General features: G+C 40.3%; 1 protein-coding gene across 4 annotated transcripts in view; it reads right to left on the bottom strand.

Annotated features, from left to right (window-relative positions):
- Positions 1 to 23,068, bottom strand: part of lrp4 (low density lipoprotein receptor-related protein 4) — a 111,161-nt gene that overhangs the window by 23,405 nt on the left and 64,688 nt on the right. For 3 of the 4 annotated variants that reach the window (XM_058088485.1, XM_058088486.1, XM_058088487.1), the window contains exons 3-14: positions 19,489 to 19,605; positions 12,020 to 12,133; positions 11,811 to 11,927; positions 10,353 to 10,481; positions 8,613 to 8,732; positions 8,384 to 8,509; positions 3,446 to 3,571; positions 3,188 to 3,322; positions 2,774 to 2,899; positions 2,132 to 2,362; positions 1,519 to 1,675; positions 970 to 1,187 (exon numbers count right to left, since the gene is read on the bottom strand). In XM_058088485.1, the coding sequence (XP_057944468.1) occupies positions 970 to 1,187; positions 1,519 to 1,675; positions 2,132 to 2,362; positions 2,774 to 2,899; positions 3,188 to 3,322; positions 3,446 to 3,571; positions 8,384 to 8,509; positions 8,613 to 8,732; positions 10,353 to 10,481; positions 11,811 to 11,927; positions 12,020 to 12,133; positions 19,489 to 19,605 (1,716 nt within the window). Of the gene's footprint in view, positions 1 to 969; positions 1,188 to 1,518; positions 1,676 to 2,131; positions 2,363 to 2,773; positions 2,900 to 3,187; positions 3,323 to 3,445; positions 3,572 to 8,383; positions 8,510 to 8,612; positions 8,733 to 10,352; positions 10,482 to 11,810; positions 11,928 to 12,019; positions 12,134 to 14,203; positions 15,079 to 19,488; positions 19,606 to 23,068 lie in introns of those variants that run through there. The other variant, XM_058088488.1, reaches the window with a different exon arrangement.

The following is a 23,068-nucleotide window of genomic DNA, read 5'->3' as shown; positions in this document are numbered from 1 at the left end:
GGTTGAGCATGACCTGTGAACCAGGAAGTGCGGGAATCGGTGTGTGTGCTGCGCTCTGGTGGTGGAAGTGTGAAAAATAAAGTTGACTGGAAGCAGCCGTTTGCCGTGTTCTTTTTTGGTATTGAAATCCTTAAGCAAAGATTGATTTAAGCTGCTTTTGTATCGATATAAGCAGACCAAATTGGCTGGCGGGAGATGAAAAGGGCATCGTAGTAACCGGATTATCATAATAACCGGGTATCGTACTAACGGAACTAATTATATCATAAAAGACTAGAAATTTGCCAGGAAATGAAAATAGTATCGTAATAAGCAGTAATTCGTTATAACCAATATCGATATAACGAGACTTTACTGTACTACCGAAACTGTGTCAAACACAATGAACGGTCATATATTTGCATTAAGCTTTAGCTATATTTGTTATCATTTTCCTCCCCGGCTGAGCTTACAAATGCTGCAGGCAGTGTGCTGCATTGTTGCAGGGTAACATTGTCACATTGCCATCGTTACAGTGCAGGCTGAAGTATCAAAAAAGATGAAGTAGGCACAATAAAACAGATCAATACTTGGCCTGCTTACATATCATTTCCAGATCCCTAATTTGAGCACACAGAAAGCAACAAATAAGTAAAGGCAAACAAAAAGCTTACGCTGCAAATTGTGCTTAAGTCAGTAAAACATTCATATGGTTTTTCACAGAAGTATTGCACCAATTGTATGGTATAATGATGAGTGTGTGTGCATGTATAATTGAGAGAGGTGTGCGTAAAATAGGCCTTTATTTGAACTAGTAGATCAATTTGGGTCTTTTACTACAAACAGACTACAACAATTACTGTAAGAGGAAGAAAAGACATGCAGTGAATAGATTACATTACAGGCATCATGTCCTCATCCAAGTTTATTTCGTCATTCCAGGAGCGACCATATGTGGACTGGATTTTAAAAGCATACCAAAAAATTTACCTTGATTGATGACAGCTTTGCGATTCCGCCCATCCAGGTCGGCCCTTTCGATGACATGGTGCTTGGCGTCTACCCAATACATGCGGTGGCCTGCATAGTCGATGGTTAAGCCATTGGGCCAGAACAAGTGTGTGTCTGCGATGACTCGCCGATTGGAGCCATCCATGTTGGCATACTCAATGCGAGGTGTGTTGCCCCAGTCAGTCCAGTAGATCTTACTGAAGAGGACAACGTACCGACACATTAGGTTGCTGGTTTATATCACTGGTGATGAATATGAAGAACTGACTACCATAACATATTAAATGTGTCTTCATTTTATATTCTCCGTCCTGCCGCTGCAACACAAAGTAAGGGAGTCTTAGCCACTGTTTCTTTTAGGAAATCTTTACGCCACACAGATGCACGCCTGTGGGCACAGGAGTACTGCCAAACTCTAATCCCAGCACTGGAACTGCGCTACAACTGGGACACATCCAGAGAGGATAGTGTGCACATTTGAAACCATCTGCTCCGAATCAGTTAGTGACTGCGAGTTTGAGCTCATACCCCTCTATAGGGTGCAGCGCGATGGCCCGGGGCTTCTCCATGTTCTGCCACAGCAGCACCTTGCGATGGGTGCCATCCAAGTTGGCCACCTCAATGCGGGAGGTTCCGGAGTCTGTCCAGTACAGTTTATCATGGATCCAGTCAATAGCCAGCCCACCTGATTGACAGAGAAATGCTATAAATGCCTGTGATTGGCTGGCGACCAGTCCATGGTGGACTCTGCCTCTCGCTCAAAGACTACTCAGGTTATGTACACATACTGTATGTTAAACAATTATGTGTAATTATACAAAGAGGTACATCATTGTGACTTGTAATTTGCATGCAAAAAGTGCATGCACCCCTGATATACATGCACAATTCGATATGTAAATAAATACTCATATTCATACATGTAGTAAATAAATATATTTTCTATATTTATAGTAGAAGGTAGCTCTTTCAGACTTGGTCATTTTAAAAGTAGTTTGCATGCCGAGAAAGTGTGAGCACCCGTGTTCTAAATGCTGTAGTTAAGATTAACCTGCATTAGGAAACAATAAATGAATTTATTTTGGTTGATTTTAACCAAAATACTGTCCTATATCAAAGTCAGCATCCTATTAAAGCACACCTGGGCTCTCCAGGCCGGTGGACACAACCTCTTCCACATTGGACCCATTGAGGTTGGCCTTCATGATGCGGTCCAGTGTCACATCTGACCAGAAAACCAGCTCGAGGCTGTGATGGAAGTCGAGGGCAATGGCGTTTTCAAGGTTGTTGAGAAGCAGCGTGTACTCAGAACGGTGTGGCAGAACCTGACGGATATCAATTCGATTGGCAAACAACAGCACCGGCTCTGGACCTGTGTAAAGAAACATGGTGGAAAAATGGAAATCATACTGTAAGATTAATACAAGTCAGACTTGGGAGGTAACCGACAAAATGAAGAATTTTATGTTTTCTGTAGGGACTGATTCATTTTAATAACAAAGGGCAGTTATTTCAATGAAGTGCAGGGTTCATTGCATCTGACAGCCAGTTGGGATTTGGGTTTAACTTTACTCTGCAACAGATTGATGGGCTGATGTATCAGAACTCTGCCCTCACAGCATCTAAATCTAGTCCAGACCCTCCAAAGCTTCAGAGCCAGCAAATGGATACAGTTACGAAGAAAACATAAACAATATGCAACCACATTTTCATTAGATGTCAAACTTTTCCTGTTCTTTGCGGTCTCATGTCAAAGTTGAAACATAGTGCACTTGTTCTTTACCCAGGGCCTTGCAACTCCGCTTGTCGGGCCGCAGCTCATAGCCTTGAACACACCAGCAATGGAAGCCGCCTTCTATGTTGGTGCAACCCTGGCTGCAGTATCCTTCCTCGGCACACTCGTCCACATCTGGAACACACCACAGAGGCCATAGAAAAGAGGGAGTTGTTTGAAAGAACTGCTGGCGGGTTCAGTATTTTACTAATTAAAGTCCTACAGCAAAGGATGCTTTTATTTTAAGATTTTTTCTCGACTGTGATAATCGTCGTTTTACAGAAAGAAACCTTGAAATCAGAACTGCTGGTTAATGTGCGCATCCTTTATTTTGAGTAACAATATGTTTTACTGTTAATGTTGTCTATGTCTAATGTTTTTGTGTTACTACACAGCTAAGCACAAACACACACAGACACATACCTTGGCAGGATCTGCCGTCATCCATCAGTCGGTATCCAGTGTGACAGGTGCACTGGACCAGTCCTCTAACCATCTGACACTTCTGGGAGCAACCTCCGTTATTTTGATTACAGTTACCATCACTGGAGCGTGGACCTACAGTACATGGAAACAGTCCAGGTAAACACGTTGTGGTTGTGGATGACTTGAATACTACTCTACATTGCCATGAGTATTAGTACACAAAGATGTTTGCAATCGTGTTAAATGTCCACTCACGACATTCATGGTGTGGGAGTTCATCAGTCCCATCTTCACAGTCGTTGACCTCATTGCACACCTTCCTCTGACCGATACAGCGTCCATTCCCACATTGAAACTGGTCCGGAGCACAAGGGGACGTCTCTGCAGGGACACCGACAGAACCTCCGTTCAATTTAGTGTTGACAAAACAATGCGGTCAAATACCGTGAGACGCCTAAAAGTTGTTTAAGATGTTTCCCGTGAGGCAACCCATTTTGTTTCCGTGCTTGTTGTGGTCTCTTTCTTCTAAATCGGATAAAGAAGATTCAAGTTAAACAACATTTCCCTGCATGTCTTTCTCTATTTGATTGTCACTATAGACCAGGGGTGGGCAAACTACGGCCCGGGGGCCACATCCGGCCCGCCAAGTGTTTGAATACGGCCCGCCCAATCTTTCAAAAGTATTTAATTTAAACTCAACATACAACCTGGCATCATGGCCTGAGCCAACCTTTTGATGGTTGTATCAATTTCGTTGTTTGACATGGTCTGTTGTTTACAAAGTGCTCCAGAAAAAAGAGACACAAGCACATAATAATAATAAAAATAAAATAATAATTATTATATTATTATTATAACTATTATGATTATTATATTTATTATATTAATGGTAATTATTATATTAATTATATATAATAATATTGTTATATTTGCATATTTTACATAATAATAATATAATAATTATTATTTTAATTTTATTTTAATTATATATAAAATATTTAAATATAAATATAAAATAATAAATAATAATAGCAGATTGCATGACAATTTTACAGATACAATAATACCAGGTGGACTGTTACGTGTAAAATATATAGTCTGCCCCCCCGGAAATTTTGTTATATCAAAAGAGAGTCAAAAAGTTTGCCCACCCCTGCTATAGACCATATGATTACATCCCAGGAACCGGAAAACACTTTTACTGCATTAACTGGCTTAGATATTACATTAGTGCTTAAGTACATTAACTATTTTCCCCACGCAAGTCATCATTCATATTGAACCACTGATGGGTTAATTACTACATGGGATGTTAATTAGCAGCTTACATAAATGTCTATGAGAGGACACTCAGGGACTTCTAATTATGGCAAGTTGAACTAGATCGGAACACAAAGAGAGACATAACACACACGGTGTCCTTTCACATGACATAATTAATCAGAATATTTAATTAAATGCAAATCAGACATAAATATAGACAGACAGGAATCTAGAAATGAAAGTCAGGAGGAAGTTAGGTCTGTGATTGGCTGTGACCCTAATGAGGTCAAGCGGTATAGAAAATTGCAAAGTGTTTTCTGCATGTAAAACTATAATTGTATTGCGTTTACATTGTTGGCTTTCTGGAACAAATTAATTGGATTTGGATTTACATGATTTCTTACGGTTAGAGGTGGGCCTTCTGGAACAAATTAACGACACTAACCAATGTTCCACTGTATTTGCTAGTCAAAAAACATGTATATTACAGTAGATTAAACAGAGTAAACACAACTAAACAAGATAATGTTCTAAATAGATTCAATTAGATTTTCATTACATTGACAAGCAGTACAACATACGGCAAAATTATGACATTTACTGGCTATTTACAGCGCTGTGTGATCATTTTCTTGTAAAAGTACAAAAAAAAGTACTTTGGGTGGTTTTCACCTTCTGACAGATACAGTATACCATTTCAGTCTCTGAAGCTGCTAAATGCCCCGCTATCTTAAAGAGCAAGTCACAACCTGTGAGTGTTTGCTCCCAAACAAGTAGATGCTTGGAATGACACAATAGGAGCAGTGAGAGTCTAACGAGGGTGCAGACAACTTTTGAAATGACAAACTTCAATTAGACAAAGCTACAGAGTTGAGCATGAATGAATCGCTATAGAGATATTTCTGGCATACGTGTCATCTTATACGTATATAAGTTCATTCATTTTCTATGTCGCTTATCCTTCCCATAAAATAATAATTGTATATCCTTTTTACAATCTTGATTTTATGTTTTTAACCGAGACATGGCTCAACAGAAACACAGCGAAAGCTGTCCTGATTGAGTCGAGTCTTCCTCATTTCAACAAAACCAGAGGGGTGGGGGGTGTTTTGGGTGCCAAATTCAGGGACAATATACTCATCCAAAAAATGTCTCAATGTGTGTCATTCCAAAAACATACTTTTATATGACCATTTGCAAACCACCCCAGATTGGATTTGACAATTACAATTACTTTCACTGGGTAATGGTAATGGTTTTATTTCATTTGAACATGCATCAGATTACAATTGAGTGCATCCCATAATCAGTTCACAGTTCCACATGTCCAAAAGGAGTAGGAAGAAGCAAAGCTTATTAAATCCTACCCCTCCATCTGGTACTTTTACAATCAGTAACTGTTACATTTGTTCACTTCCTGCTTTCCTAATATAATTTTAGTTTTTTTTTTTGTTTTTTTTGTTTTTTTGTCACGTACCAAAGTACGAGGTGATATGACATAATGACATAATGGGTACCATAGTACCTTGTGTGCACTGATTTTGACCGTTGGGTTATTTATTGCAGGGGACTTAAACATGCATGTGGATGTAGCTAATGACAGGCATGCTAAAGAACTCCCTGCTGTCCTTGAAACGTTTGGTCTAGCTCAGCATGTGACGGAACCAACACATAGCAGAAGTCACACTGATCACCACTAAGGGTGTTGATATTTCAAATGTCAATGTTTTATGCTTTTATGCTTTATCTGATCCCTTTTGTCTTTTCTGTTACGCCCAAACCACGTTCTAACGTTGATGATCTTCTCAGTTCTTATACATCAAGTGTTGTAAATGTTTTGGATACCATTGCTCCTGTCAAGCTTAGAATGGTTAAAAGTAGGCAAAATGTGACATGGACAAAAGAAAGAGTGTGTCATAGCACAGAAAAAGGCGTGCACAAGAGCCGAATGGAAATGGCACAAGTCCAAGCTCCAAGTTTATGATGTTTACTAAGAAAAGCTACAAACAAATCTTGCACACAACAAGGGAGATATTTTTCTGAAATTATTACCAAGCATACCAACAACTCTTGTGTACTGTTTGCTACAGTTAACAGAATAAAAACACTCCAGTTCCAGCGCCCTGCAATACGTTTGCAATATTCTTTCATGACAAACTTCAAGGTATATAAAAAAAAATGTCATTTCTACAACACAGATAACTATTCTTCAGCCAGCCAAACACCTCCAGCTGACACAGTTCACACCAGTCATTGACACAACGGTCCAATACATCATCTGCAGTCTGTGTTCATCAACGTGGTGTTACCCACTAGATTTCGAAGGTCTGTGCTGAGCAGTTTGCTACCGCAACTTACTCATCTAGTTCAAATCTCGCTTCAGAGATAGAAGGTCAAAGGCCCTAAAAACTGCTGTCATTAAGCCTCTTCTTAAGAAGAGTAATCTTGATGAACAACTAGCGGCCCATATTAAAACTGCCATTAGTGGGAAAAGGCTCAGAAAATGTTGTTTATCAACAGCCTACTGACTTGTGTCCACAAACTTTAGGGTAGAACTGAGAAAGCTCGGATCAAGATGATAAATGATATCCATCTGAACACGAATGCGGGCAAAGTCTCAGTTTTAGTTCTGCTTGACCTGAGCACCGCCTTTGACACAGTTATCCTATTACAGAGGTTAGAAAACTGGGTGGGAAACTGGTATTGCTCTAAACTGGTTGGAGGACTATCTGGAGGACAGGAAGTACTTTGTTGGAATTGGTAACCGAGTCTCCCACCAAATGGCTACGACTTGGGGTCAATCCGTTATTGTTCATGCAAGATTGTCCTCAACTTTGTTCAACAATGTTTAAATCCAGGAAGGAAAACTTTAGCCCCCAATCAATGCCCTTCCCCTCCCGCTCAAGATTGACAAAGTTCCGTAAAAACATGCACGCAGGTCGTGGCGGCATAGTAAGCAAATAGAACTGACAAAAACGCGAGGTACATTCACAGACGTTAAATTGTTACCCACTGAAAACATGAAATTCACTAGCGCTGTACAGGCTGTTACTGGAATCCTCTTCCATGCCTCCCTGAAGAAGTGGATGTGTTCCTGTACCTTCTGCTAGAGGATAACCCACGGGTGCTCAGGTCCTATTCAGGTCTGGAGACATATTTAGCCACACTCAATCACCTTTGCCTTTCTCGGCAAGGCATTTGTCATCTTGGAGGTGTGTTTGGAATCATTATCTAGCCGTCCATCAATTTTATATGCTGCTTATCCTCACTGGGGTCGTGGGGGTATGCTGGAACCCATCCTAGCTGACTTAAGGGGGGACGCATGGTACACCCTGGACTGGTCGCCAGCCAATCACAGGGCACATATAGACAAACAACCATTCACACTCACATTCATACACATTCAGACAATTTGGAGTCGCCAATTAACCTAACATGCACGTTTTTGTGAACAGCAACACGTTTGGTAAGGGTGATTAAGTGATTAAACACGCTGGCATTGATCATTGTAGTGTCAAGCTGTCAGACTGAAGATTGAGGACTAGTTTGGACTAGTCCCTTGTCGGCTCAACCCTACGTGACACAGCAGACATGTAGGATTTGCCACTGCACATAGATCAGTTTTTGTGATGGGCTTTGAAAGGCGTTTATCGGCATATTGATTAGTGGCAGATCAACCGTAGCATCCCCAGTACATACATACAATAGTTGATCTAATGTACTACGTATGGACATTAGAGGACATAACAAGTGGAGTAAAAACCTTCCTTTCACCAGCAAATGGTCAGATTATAAGGCTCTTAAAAACAACGACTCTGATGCTCAACTGAAAGAAATTGTGACTTTGTTGAGAGCTCCACTGTTGTCATGACGACAACTTAAATGCGTGTTATATTTAGCCTCTGAAAAAAATGATCAGCATAGTCTCACCGGTTTTCTCACAGCCCTCTTCATCACTGCGATCTGAGCAATCATCTTCCCCGTCGCATCGCCATGACAACCGCACACAGCGTCCTGTTCCACACCGAAACTGGTCAGCGGTGCACATGGACGTAGCTGCAGACAATCATTTCGGTATTGGGTAAGTCGCATCACAAGAAACCGCAGTGACAATAGATACACATCCGAGCACGCAAAACTGACAAATGTGGGTACTCACTGCAATTCTTCTCATCGGACTGATCGTCACAGTCAAACTCGCCATCGCATCTCCAGCCAGCGTTGATACACATCCCACTGCTGCACATGAACTCAACAGACCTGCATGGCTGATGAGATGCTGCACACAAACATACATTTTGCCATTAATTAATAATACATAGCTAATTTCTAGTCAGGAATGAATGAAGTTAAAAGTAAAGTTTTTCCCCACATTTTGCAAAAAAGGAACGGAGGGAAGTAATAAAGTCCTGAAAATATGAAGGTGTCTCAAGGTGCATTATTAAAAAAAAAACAAAAAAATATTATGGAAAGCAGGAAGTGAACAAATGTAACAGTTACTGATTGTAAAAGTACCAGATGGAGGGGTAGGATTTAATAAGCTTTGCTTCTTCCTACTCCTTTTGGACATGTGGAACTGGGAACTGATTATGGGATGCATTCAATTGTAATCTGATGCATGTTCAAATGAAATAAAACCATTACCATTACCATTACCATTACCATACCTTCGCACACATGGTGTATTTGACTCTTCAACTAACTGTCATTGCTTTATATAGCCCACTCCATATCCCTACATGTGATGTGAAATTACAGAGATGCTGTAAAATGCCAGCGACGAGGGTGGAGGTGGACAGGCAGATTAAAGTCAAATCAAACACAAGCATCCTAAATCTGGTATGTGCATTTCTCTGGCATATTTCCTCCTGACAGCACATGCTGGCTCCCCTTGAAGAGCGGGCCAAAGATGAAGAATACGACAAGGCGGGAAGGAAAGCAAAAGAAAGAGGGACATGGAAGGTGCTTCACGCCTGCCGCTGCAAGCTTATCAGCTTGGCTGAGAGAATCCAGAGATGATCAAAACAGCAGGTGGCTTTCCCAAAGAGAAAGCGAGAGCATTGCAGGCAACAAAAGTTTGTGTTGGTTGTCAGCATAGTGATACACGTACACACTCAATTTGTTGCACTTTCATGTACATTGTATTGTGGATGTGCGTGCATTTAGCATGTTAGCATGACCGGGAGAGAGGAGAGACACTTTTCCTCTAACAAAGCACCCTTCATGTGTCTGGAGATGCACTACCGTGGAATGTTGTGTGAGGATGTGTCATGCCTCTGAGGAATGCCTCATAGGAGTGTGTGTGTGTGTGTGTGTGTGTGCAGCACAGTTCACACTATTTTCTCACTGCTAAGTAATATGGTTAAATATATCTTCTTTATTTAAGTGCATGTGTATAAAGTAGCATGTGTGTGTGTTAAGTTAAGAACATGGCCGCTATTTAAAAACGTGGACAAGGAAGAAAGGAGGAACAGAGAGAACCACTCAACTGACTACTGTGACCTTGGTGATGCTGAAATGATGACAGAAAACCTTGAAGCTGCGCTTATCGCACTGCAGATAAACACATCAAAGAGGTGTGTGTCTGTGTGTGTGTGTGTGTGTGTGTGTGTGTGTGTGTGTGCAAACCAGCGGTTATATAGTCAATGAGCGAGTGAAACAAAGAAGTAACAAATTTGAGATGGGAGGTGAAGGCGCAGGGATGCTGAGAGCCGGTTGGGTGCAACATGATACTCAGAACCACAACATTCTTGTATGTAACATTAATATTTTAAAATATTTTTTTTTCACGATGGCCTGCAGTCAATCAACGACTATGCCGGTTCCACGGAAGATGGTAAACAAGCTTTGCTAATGCGTGGAGTGGGTTTTTTTTTTATGTCAGTGTGGGACATCTTACAGCAGTCTGACTCATCTGACCAGTCTCCACAGTCGTCGTCTCCATCACAGTGATAGATGTCCAGGATACAGCGGCCATATGCACACTGGAACTCCTCAACGCTGCAGGTGGCTGCCATTACATCTGAGGCTGCACATATACGCACACACAAATGTACAATCACAAAGACACACACGGTCAACAGATGACTGCATTGAGAAAAATGGTTCAGCACTTTAGTCTTGGAAGTACTTTGAAGTTCTGTCAAAGATAAAAATGAAGGAAAAGTTGACTGAAGATGATTATGTGCAATATTTCCTCTTATGGCTGCAAAATTATTTGCAGCATCATGACAGAAGTCATAGAAGAGCTAAGAAGCTAAGAGATAAGCTTCCTCTTTGACCAACCATTATCAGTATCATGGCCTTACACGGAAAGCCAGTCAGGGAACACGCTATGCGGCTGCTTCAGGATATGCAAGTTGTCACGTTTGTCCATCACACAGCAATGGTGTATAAATGGTGGCAATTCCATATCCAATCAGATGCCATCCCATACATTACTCATGGCCATATGCAGTTGAACCCCACTGGGTTACATTCCGTGTCTACCAGCAAATACATTCATTCATTCATTTTCTACCGCTTTTTCCTCACAAGGGTCGCGGGGGGTGCTGGAGCCTATCGGGAGGTGGGGTACACCCTGGACTGGTCGCCAGCCAGCCAATCACAGGGCACATATAGACAAACAACCATTCACACTCACATTCATACCTATGAACAATTTGGAGTCGCCAATTAACCTAGCATCTTTTTGGAATAGGGGAGGAAACCGGAGTACCCGGAAAACCCACGGGGAGAACATGCAAACTCCACACAGAGATGGCTGAGGGTGGAATTGAATCCTGGTCTCCTAGCTGTGAGGTCTGCGCGCTAACCACTCGACCGCCGTGCCGCCACCAGCAAATACAGTAATTGGTAAATAGTCTTTCACTTGTATATATGACATTGTTCATATTTGATGTCATCTATTTATTCTCTATAATTATAAATATTATTATTTATTATTATGCGGGAGCCAGGCAACGACATTTCATTGGCAATTTCACTGCTGTGTTATTGTGCAATGACAATAAAGTCTATCTAATAAAATCTATCTATCTATCTATCTATCTATCTATCTATCTATCTATCTATCTATCTATCTATCTATCTATCTATCTATCTATCTATCTATCTATCTATCTATCTATCTATCTATCTATCTATCTATCTATCTATCTATCTATCTATCTATCTATCTATCTATCTATCTATATTATTGTAATGTATTAAACTGCATTGTAGGCCGCATACTATTTATGTTTATTTACTGGCTCCACTGAGCATCAGTGTCTTTGCCTTGAACCACCTTAACCTTGCATTTATATACACTCTTCGAGATGACTCCCTGAAGTGAATGCATTTTAAGTTTACTCACGGCAGTTTTCCTCATCAGATCCGTCTTTACAGTCCGTGTCTCCATCGCAGTACCAATGCTCAGCAATGCAACTGCCGTCTGTGCAGCGGAACTCCTTGTCAGAACATTTACGCATGTCTGAAAAAAAAGTCAAATCAAAAGTATAAAGCCACTATGAAAGTATCGTATGTGCATGTGACAACATGTACATGTACTATATGTGTACCCACCACACTGCTCATCGCTGTTGTCCCCGCAGTCATTGTCTCCATCACAGTGCCAGAGGCTACGAATGCAGTAGCCGTTTTGGCATTGGAACTCATCTTCCTCGCACTCCCTGGGCGCTGGAGAAACAAACATACACAGAGGAAGTGATTTTTCAGTGGTGTAAGTCAATTTATTTGTAAGCCACTGAGCAGCAAGTACTGTAAATGCTCCCTGGGGCCAAAGCTCAACAACTATCAGACCATCTCACAGCAAACATCTCCCATAAACACGGAAGAGAGGCTTGCTACATACCTCACACTCGGGCTAACAAAAGCACCATATTGGGCTGGATAAGTCTCAAGTAAGTCTCAAATGTTTAGTCCTGAGCCTCAAGTCTCAGGTAAAGAGTGTAAGTCAATTCTGAAGTTAAGACAAGACAGGTCAAGAAATGCTTTAGCACTGTGAAGTGGTTACCATATACCATATAAAATACCATGACCCCATAGTTTGGGAATGCAAGCTATGTTCATACAGTACTACATCCCTGCCACTCTCCAGTAGTCTGGTGCTAACAGAAATGTAAGTTACATCCTTTTTGTTTGTTCCTACACCTGAAGAGACATTGATAGTAGATGCATTCATGGACGGTAGATTCTGTGGGAAAATGTTTTGGTACAAATAATGTTCACGTTAGTTAAATACTTTGAATGGGGGCACATTTTACATAACACGTTCACTGAAAATATTGAGTATTTCAAGTAGAATAGAATTAAGTGGGTCAATGTCAAAATCCAAATCGAATTCAAAGTCAAAATTTTCAAGTCCAGTTCAATTGTGACTTGAATCTTGAGTTGTGTGACTCGAGTCCACACCTCTGGTAGATGGCATCACAACTAATGGTGTAACAATTCCTCAAATAATTGGAGTCATTTATGTTTTTCTGCCTCAAGTAATCACTGATGTCACCCAAGCAGGGGACGAAGACGGAAGAAGCAAGAAAATGAACAAAGATTCAATTTTGTTCATTCATTTCCTACCGCTTATCCTCACGAGTGTCGCGGGGGTGCTGGAGCCTATCCCAGCTACCCTCGGGCGAGAGGCGGGGTACACCTTGGACTGGCCGCCGGCCAATCACAGGGCACATATAGACAAACAACCATTCACACTCACATTCATACCTATGGAAATTTTGGAGTCGCTAATTAACCTAGCATGTTTTTTGGAATGTGCGAGGAAACCGGGAATATCCAGAGAAAATCCACACATGCACGGGGAGAACATGCAAACTCAGCACAGAGATGGCCGAGGGTGGAATTGAACCTAGCTGTGAGGTCTGTACGCTAACCACTCGACCGCCGTGCACATTGCAATCAATTTTGTCACCAACAAAATGTAAACAACAGACAGCAAATGTGGCTAAACAGGAAGTTGAACACCGTGACGTGGATCTGTTGTATCGTGGCACGTATGTACATACCACAACAGCACATCATATCATACGGCAATATTTCATATAACTCCTGCAGAGAAATACACATTTTTTTTTCTTTACCTTTTACTCCGCCATCATTATCAGTAAAGGTACAGTACACTGACATTCTTCAGGTTATGGTTCTATTGGGGAATCAGCATCGCTATTCCATGAAAGCGTGCTACAGTTTCTTGCCATCCAAAACAATGTTTGAATGAGTATAGCAGGCTGAGCTAGACAAATACATTTGAGTGTATTAAAGAGCGAGTTCCACAGAGGCCCTCACATCAGGTTTATAGCCTCATTGACATTTGATGAAAATTATTGCTGAGGGAATTCATTTTCCAGAAATCAATAAGCTAAAATAAAATCCCACTTGCTTTATATGCAAAACCAGTTTAAATTTACAGCTTCTCTCCCTTGACTCCCCGCAGCGTGATTTATGCTTTAATTGAGAACCCTGGCTACGATATAAAAGGGAATGCTATTTCACAAAACAGTTAACCTTGAGACTGGACATAAAAGACATATTAGTCATCCAGGGCCTTTGCCCACATGAGGTAGTAAGACAAGTCACCGTCTCCAGTAAACTTGTAGCACCATGACATTGACACCGTTTCTGTCCAAATCCTTATCTCTCAGTCTAACTCCTCAACCTTCTTTTTTAATTAATTACACTCCCGATCGATTAAAGTGCTGAATGGATTTTCAAAAGCAGTCGTCTGCAGTCACCAACCTGAATCAATGGTAAATCCGTACCATCACCAGCCCAGGGCAGAGTAAACACGTTAGTCAAGGGGAACAAACGACTTATGGCCCAAAGGCAGGTAGCAATCTATAATTTATCATGTTGTGTGCGTGTGAATGTGTGTGTGTGTGTGTGTGTGTGTTAGACAGCTGAGACAAACGCAACGAGATAAAGATAGGCAGAAACACAGACATTTCAACAGAGCAGAGATTTCAGTTTGATGTTTGAGCTCTTTCAAGGCGTGTTGCTGCTTCAAAGCCCGAGTCAACCGGGGACAGGAATGACATGATACCACTCCTGGAATGTGTACACGTGAATCATACATCACAGATATCAATCCCATAATTCAACTGAACTGAATTTATTTGACTGCCTTGAACTGCTGTTTTAGATCCAATGTTAGATGTACAACCTGGACACTGGAATTTGCATACTCGCTTGCTCTCCTCGTCTTTCCAAAGGTATCAATTTCTAGCTGCTTATATATTTCTGTTGGGAATTGAATTGATGTCAATGTACACTTCACTAGAGAAGTGTTATATCAAGATCATTATCTTCAACCTTATCTTCAGCCATTCATTGATTGCAAGGACCTACAGTAATACCTTGCTTATCATGATTAATTGGTTCCCAACAAGACTTTGATGAGAATTTTCGCAAATCAGAATTCTTTATTTAGAAATTGTATTTTTTTCATAGTTAAAACAAAGACAACCCACTGACTACCCACTAAATATGTTTTTTAAACACTATTAGAGCACTCAAGACATGAACTAACAACCCTATAGTGATCTTTATACTCATATTACCCAATATGGACATCATACGAAAAAATAAGGCATTTAAGTAAGGCTGTCAAACGGAAGTTTCCTTTAACGGCTGCAATTTTTTTGACATGCGATTGACATGTGCTTCTCCTGTTTGACCCAACACAGTAGTTTGATTGAAGCACGGTAACTCTGTGGCCACAAGCTGGAACAAATATTGATGGGAACTGGAGAAAGAAAAGAGTATTTAGATAGTAATTTAAGATAATAATTTAGATAAGATAAGATAAAGTTAGCTTCAAAGCCCTGGCAGATGGCTCTTGTAGCAAGACCCAAGTTATTTGTATCTACTGTCGCTGTGTTTGACTTATCACGGATTACATGGCCTGCCAGAGACTGGAGCAGTATAGGTATTGTTTTTATTGCCATGTATGATATATGACATATACATAAGAGAGGCCCAACTAATCAGTGTTTTTAAAATGCAAGTTGTGCTGATTTTTGCACTGAACTGCGAACCAAAATTGGAGTTACAGCCGATACTTACAGGCTGTCCATGTGATGACCGTGGTTGAAGTCGAGTGCTGTGCTAGAATTAGCGATTTAGCATAAAACTAGTTCGGCAAAGATTTTCAACACCTCAATAAGGTGAAAAGCACCAAATAATTACAGAGTGGGGTGTTTTATAAAATAACCAAGCTCATATACAACAGAAAAAAACAATCATGTAGTTGACATATCAAAAGTATCACTATTTTGATTGAATTTCAATCAGAATCGACTTGACAGCATGAAGGAGCTGGTATCAAAGTATCGATATTTCAGTATTGATCACCACTTTCCTAGCCTGCTCTGATTAATGCATTTCATAGATTTTGTGCAAAGGGAGTCAATATTTTCTCAATGATTCTGAAGAAAGAAGAAAGACAGTAAGAATTTTGGGAATGGTAGCTTGTGAACTGCCACATCCGTACGAATGATGTCTGAGTCACATTTGAAAAAATGTGAATTGTGCTGTTCACACAGACATGAACAAATCATATACAGGTCACATATGAGCAAATCAGAATTGACCTGTAGTGTGAACATAGACAAAAAGGATATTAAAAGCTAACACTTATTTCCAGACAATTTTATGCAAGCATGCCATCCTTTATGTCTTTCTTTTCAATAATATATTATATATTTCAAGCCATCCGTTTCTGATTTGTCCCCAGTCAACATACAATACTTGTGATGCACATACTTGTTTCCTTGAAATCAAAATCAAAACCTGATTTTATTCACATTTAACGAATACACCAACCTGAGTTTCTCCCCCAACCTCCCACGCTTGTTGTATTTGCTGCCATCAGCGAGGTAAACAAAGGAAGGCCAAAGGTTGACAAGCCCTGAAGACCCTGATCACTCACCCAGCTGCCAAACGGCAAAGGGCAAAGGGTGCTCTGAGTAATTACCGAGCTTCCTCAATATGTGGCTGCTTTATTTTTTGTTTCCCTTTATATAGAAAATCAAAATCAAATCAAGCTTATAGAATAAAAAATATATACATCCACAGAAAATGTGTATGGGTGCGATTGTGACTCTTCGGGTCACTGTCTATAAATAATAAATTAAAACCGCTGTACCAAAGGGTGGAACAGAGTATATGGAAAAACATTCAGGGTGGGGAAAAAGAGACTAGGAATGCATTAAATAATAAGCAGTTTTGGGAAAAAGGGGGGAGGAATGAAAATTTACTCTGCGAGAAACTAAAAAATTAATAGCTGCTTCACAAAAGCCTCCCACCCCAGATAAAAATGAAAGACGATAACAATGTCTGTCGCCGGTCTTTTTGATGGGTGGTAGCTTGTCATTTCCCTGTGCTGATTTCATGGTCTGTCTCCTGCAGAATTCAACTTTGTAAATAATTGATCTGCGCAAATACAGTGGCAGTTGAAGCCGGAGTTATATTCTTCATGTTGTTGCTACATAGCGAGCTAAATGACATAGCACAGTATGCCACAACACAATAACAATACAAATAGAGTGTAGAGCAAAGCCTGAGTCAACAGATGTGTGTGGGGGGGGAAAGGTTCGATATTGTTTCTTCTTTATGTCTGGACATAATTGATCTCGGGTTGGAGAGGAGTGGAAAAAAATGTTGATGTTGATTAGATGGGGGGGGGGGTACTTTGCATTGATCTGTATTGACAATGTATGTGCTGAAATTAGATCTTAAAAGGACACTTTGTGTTCTTTTCTGCCATTCTAAAGAAGAGAGTGATTCAACTGAATCATTATGGATTCACTGAGCCTTCTGTGGTCTTATAATTCAAAGTCAAATAATCTGAGAGAATGCAATCAAGTGTTTTATTTTGTATTTTTTAAACTGTCAACGTGTCCTCCAGAATTGTGATTCACTTTGCCCAAGTAGTTGTGTTGTTTTGTTGTTGTTAAATGTTAAAAGAAGATATTTTCATTTGATAATATTTTGTTAATCAATTAAGCATTTCCATCATGTCCGGACCTATAAAATAGTTTAATTACATTAACTTTTCAACTTTAAAATTCATTTTTATCAGGTTATTTTCACAAGTACAGTGGTACGACAAAGTTTCAAGATTTTCCTTTATAAATCAGTGGTTGTTTGGATCAATCGTTTCAGTTAAATATATCATATAGCAGACAAACACATGCATGAGAAATGAAATGAAGTTTATAGGATTTACAGAAAGTGTGCAATAATTGCTGCAAGACAGAAGTGCTGGAACAGATCCCCAAATGGACTGGTTGTATCGGAGTGCTTAATAGAGCAGATTTTAAATGCAGGCCAGTATAACCCGATATTTGTTTAGACACTTTTTGCTGTCATCGGATCGATATCTATATTGAAATGGGATTCAGAATTGAGAATTTGCTGACTTCTGTTCTCACACTTCAATTTCAATTTCAAATCCATTACTGGCCACTTACTGGAAACGGCAAAATCCAGGTACTGAACATTTTCTGTCCTTGTTAACATTAGATTCATAGAAACTCTTTCTGCAACAAACCAGTTGGCCTTGATGGTTGCTAACACAGCCAAATCATTCAAGCCAAAATTCTTTTTAAAAAACAGCAGCCTTGGTGTAGACGGAGGTAACATAATAACTGTAAAGCCAGTCATTCAAAATGCAAGCATTGTTGACCTATCCCATTGTTACATATCATTTCACATTGTTACATGCTTTATATGTTCATTTATTGTGCAATAATGAAATATGAAGCCCTTGTTTACGATGTTTTCAAACAAGAAAAGCCTGCATAAAAAGGCACATGCGTGCATAGACATGGTCTACCATGCATGCAGAACTGGGGTATTTTGGACTGGAAACTCTGCACATGTAATCTAAACCAGTGATTCTTAACCAAATTTGGGCCTCAAGCGCCACCTACAGGGCCGCAAAAAACTTTGATTTTTGCACCAGTGGGCCTGGAGGGCCGTGGGACTGCAGAGTAGGTTATCAAGTGAAGACACCAGAGATAGGCTAGCCGCTATGCTACTGTATGCTATCCATGAGACGCTCAGTTACAGTGCAGCTTCCAACCAGATGGTGGCGGTAATGCGTCAGTTGTTTAACAAGCTCACACAGCATCAGAAGAAGACATTCAACGACAACTACCAATGGATAAGTTTTAAAACGAAAAAATTAAGACAAAAGTGGTGCCAGTCCCCACAAAAAGACTACATTTTTACCTAAGAATCCTGACTTAAAGTACGGCTTGTTAGCTTGTTAAACTGTGAGTGGATTTGATTTATTCTTGAAAACAAATTAATGAGATAAATTAAATCTCTACAGTGTTAGTATTTAATGGGCCCTGGGGCACTCTGTACTGGAAAAATCAAACCTCAATGTCAAAAAGGTTAAGAACCCCTGATGAAAAGTAAATGCCTTATTGTTCCTTATGTGCTGTTCTTTATTAATGGCTGTAAGAATGACTGATTGTTTGCAAATGTTAACTATCACCAACTACAGTAAACCCCGGATATATCGGATTCAATTGTTCCCACTGGTTTTGTCCGATATAAGCGAAATCCGTTATATGCGTATACCGGAAAATGTCCGTTTTACGCATATATCGGATTTATATCCGGTATATGTGTGAATCGGATTTTATCCGTTATAAAAAGGCACTTCCTTGACTATGTTTCCAATGTACCTGGACGCGCAGGCAACGCTGCAAACGCTGCAAATGACGTCGTATAGCGGCCTGTCACGATTCGCCGAATCGGAGCGCCACGATGCGGCCATCCGATATATGCGAGGGAAATTTAATGGAAATGCATTGGAACGGGACTGGAGATTTTGTCCGAAATAGGCGAAATCCGTTATAAAAAATCCGATATATGCAATGAATTTTTATTGGAAATGCATTACAGAAAAATCGGTTCTTTTTTATCTGTCCGTTGTGAGCGAATTTCCGATATATCCGAGTCCGATATATCCGAGATTTACTGTACTACCATAACAAGAGATGACTTACGGCAGTCCTGCTCATCGGAGTCATCCTCGCAATCATTGTCTCCGTCACATACCCACGAGCGGCGGATACATTTGCCGTTGTCACAGTGGAAGTCCAGCGGTGAGCAGGTGGGAAGCACTGCAAACAAAGAAATGGGTGTGAACACATAAAAAAGTAAACAGGCAGTGGAAATGAGAGAAAAGGAGAGGAATGCCAATGCATTTAGTCCTTGCCAAACAAGTAAAGGAAAAATGTAACAAGTTTAAAATGAAATTCCCTTTATTTATCTGACCCTGAGCAGCTCAGCGCATTCCTGCTTAACTTCATATCCGCTGTAAGTGCAGCTACTCGCTGTCTAATGACTGGCTCTTTGTCATCCTTAGACAGAGCTAATTCAATTACAGGCCAGAAATGGATGAAAGCAGGAGGAGGGGAGCTAGTAGTCCTGCCACCGTACTTGCCTGTCAATACCAGATATTAAATATTGACTGGGCTACCCAGACTTTATGAAAAATGCATGACGTCACACAGTGAGTTAACTACCGTGGCAGACAGGCAGACAACCCGGTGAGTGAATTAAGTGTGCGTGGTGGGTGTGGCACCGGTCTCTTGGGTAGGTAAGCCCCACTGACCCACATACCCTTGCTTGGATATTACATTATTCAAGACAAAGACAAAGACAGGGAGACATAATCAAACAGAAACTGCTTGCCCAGTCCCTCTACATTCTCTTCACGTCTGGTGAACTCGCTTTTGGTACTAATTTAACAGCCATCGTGTTCATCTGGCTCATGTATTAAACAGCAGATGGGCTACACTACGGTGTGTTTATATGACATTTGAGAACAGTCAATCAGCGTGAACCGGACAGCATCTGAAAGGACATTTAAAATACTGATTTAACCTTCACATAAAGAGATTTTTTTCAATCAAAGTGCCATATTTTGATATGTAAACTATTATATGAACTGGTAAGTTTAAAAACACAGACACCGCCCTTTGACTCCCTCCCATTTTTGGGTTACTGAGATGAGAAACACAAAATAACTCATGGCAAAACAGGAAGGTGGTGTCCAAGATCTCGCTGCCAGATTGTGTCTTTGGGAACAATCTTCAGCGAAGGCTAAAGTAACCTTAAATGTTAATTTTTCCCTTTCATTCATCATTTATATGTATTTAGAAGCATTTTGAATAATTTTCTGCATATAAAACTATATTTTGAAATATTTTTTGTTTTGTGTTGAACAGTTTTGTTTTTCTGGAAGATTAATTGGATTTACATTATTTCTTTCGGTAAATTGATTCGGTTAGCGATTTTGAGCCAGACCTTGTGGAACGGATTAACGATGCTAACCAAGGTTCCACTGTATGCGCAGACACAAATCCCAACGGGGTTGTTCTTCATTTAGCCACAATTTCAAAGTGCTTCAACTTGAGGGTGTGCATTGATTTTAAAAAAATCTATTTTTTCCTTAGACAAAATACTACTTCGTTCCAAACTGAACAGCCCCTGAGGGCACAGGTAGAATTGGTAACTCATTCTTAACACTTTGGCTAACAGAAAGGCATTTCAGTCAAGCTGAGCATGACATCTCTCTGCAATTAAAACAAACAGACAGAGCCCAGGAAACATCATTAATGTTTTCTTTTAGGGTTTTTTTAATCGCCGTGTGTGTAAAAATTCAAAAATTCATAAAACCAGATAAAGTGAGGAAAAAGTACATATTTTTTTGCATAAAATACATGTACATTTTACAGATATTTTTCAATTAATATTCAAGTTGATGAACTACAGACAGGGGCTGCACGGTGGGCAAGTGGGTAGCATGTTGGCCACACAGTCAGGAAATCGGGAAGACCTGGGTGCGATTCTACGCTTGAGCATCTATGTGTGGAGTTTGCATGTTGCATTACGGTTTCCTCCCACATTCCAAAAACATGCTAGGTTAATTGCTGACTCCAAATTGTCCATAGGTATGAATGTGAGTGTGAATGATTTCTATATGTGCCCTGTGATTGGCTGGCCACGCCAGGGTGTACCCCGCCTCTCGGCCCACGACAGCTGGGATATCGGCGACCCCGGTGAGGATAAGCGGCAGATTATAGAGAGAATGCCAAGACTTTGTGTGGCGGCAGCACGGCTCACGACGTTCATCTCTTTAATTGGCCAAAAGACAAAAAAGACCAAATTCTTCGGGAACATGCGCGTGTGGAAAGGACCATTGTAGTGGTTGATGTTTTGCTCTGCACATTTCGGCTATGACTGGAGCGTTTCCAGAGAGCTGGGCGAAAAGGCAAGACAACCATTTCAGCCATGAGCTTGAGTCCAACATCCAGTCCAGCGGAACCTCGGACTTCAACACCTAAGGGTAAAGCAAGTCGAGACGCTGTTGAAAAGCGAAACAGACCTAGACTGAGTAGTGAGGACAAGCGGCATAGAAAATTGATGGCTGGATGGGCCTATCATCCTTTCTCTTTTCTGTGCATCTTAAAGATATCAAAACAGATAGAGGCAGCTTATCAATGCATATAATGGGACACACATCTAAACCAGGGGTCTCAAACTCAATTTACCTGGGGGCCACCGGAGCTAGGTTCTGGGTGAAGCCGGGCCGCATCAGGTTTTCAAAAAAAAACAAAAACGCATTGATTAAAAACTGGAAAAAAAATCAATTAAAAAAACTATCTTCAATGCTTTTGCTTCTGCTATACCCTACACTTTTTCAGTACTTTGGTTCCGGTTTTCCACACCAAAATATCTGATAAAACATTCCACTGTTCTCAAATATCTTAATTTTTATTTTTCTGTACACAAAATGACATTTAAAAAAATAAATAAACAAATTAAGAATAAAGACAATAAATCAATCAGTAATAAATAAGTAAAATAATAATAATAAGCAAATAAGAAAAACGTAAGAAACCACATACAGTTGGTAGAGAAATTATTTTTTTCAGATTCAAATGTACAGTATTAACAGTTATTTAACCTTTAACATGGACATTAATGAAACTTAATAATTTTACCCAATTAGCAAGTTAGCATCGTACTCAGTTCCATCTGGGAGCAGCATCGTAACTTTAACAACATGTTTGATGAGATGCTTTATCTTTTATTCCAAATCATTTCCTGCATTTATTTGTACCCAGCGTCATAAGCCTTTAGCTTCATTGCTAATCCAAAGCAAAACAGGGCGGGGTAACAGGGTAGGGTAACAGTATGGGCGGGGCAAAATCATGTTAATTGTGTCCGGTGTGCACACAGCTTTAAGCTGTCATTTCAACATTAAACTTTGGCATCAAGGTGGGGGCCTCAAACTAGCGTCTCGCGGGCCGCGAGTTTGAGACCCCTGATCTAAACTAACACGAGTCGTCTGTCATGTACATTACTTTACAGGGTTGTGTGTGTGAAGGTTTTATTGGAGTGTCTTGTTTTTTTTTTTAAGAGAGACGATCTTTATAATGTAGCGTTGCTGTCGTTAAAGCTGACATAGTAGTTGGTCAATATTCTGCATTGTACGTTGGTAGTGTATTGTCTGTCTATTTGTGTTCCTGTGTGTGTGTGTAGTTCTTTTGACCCTAGGAGTAGGAATTGTGTGTG

This window comes from Doryrhamphus excisus, chromosome 12 (assembly GCF_030265055.1).
Source record: "Doryrhamphus excisus isolate RoL2022-K1 chromosome 12, RoL_Dexc_1.0, whole genome shotgun sequence".
NCBI lineage: Eukaryota > Metazoa > Chordata > Actinopteri > Syngnathiformes > Syngnathidae > Doryrhamphus > Doryrhamphus excisus.
Note: the sequence above shows the minus strand (reverse complement) of the source record. Positions and strands in the feature narration are given on the sequence as shown.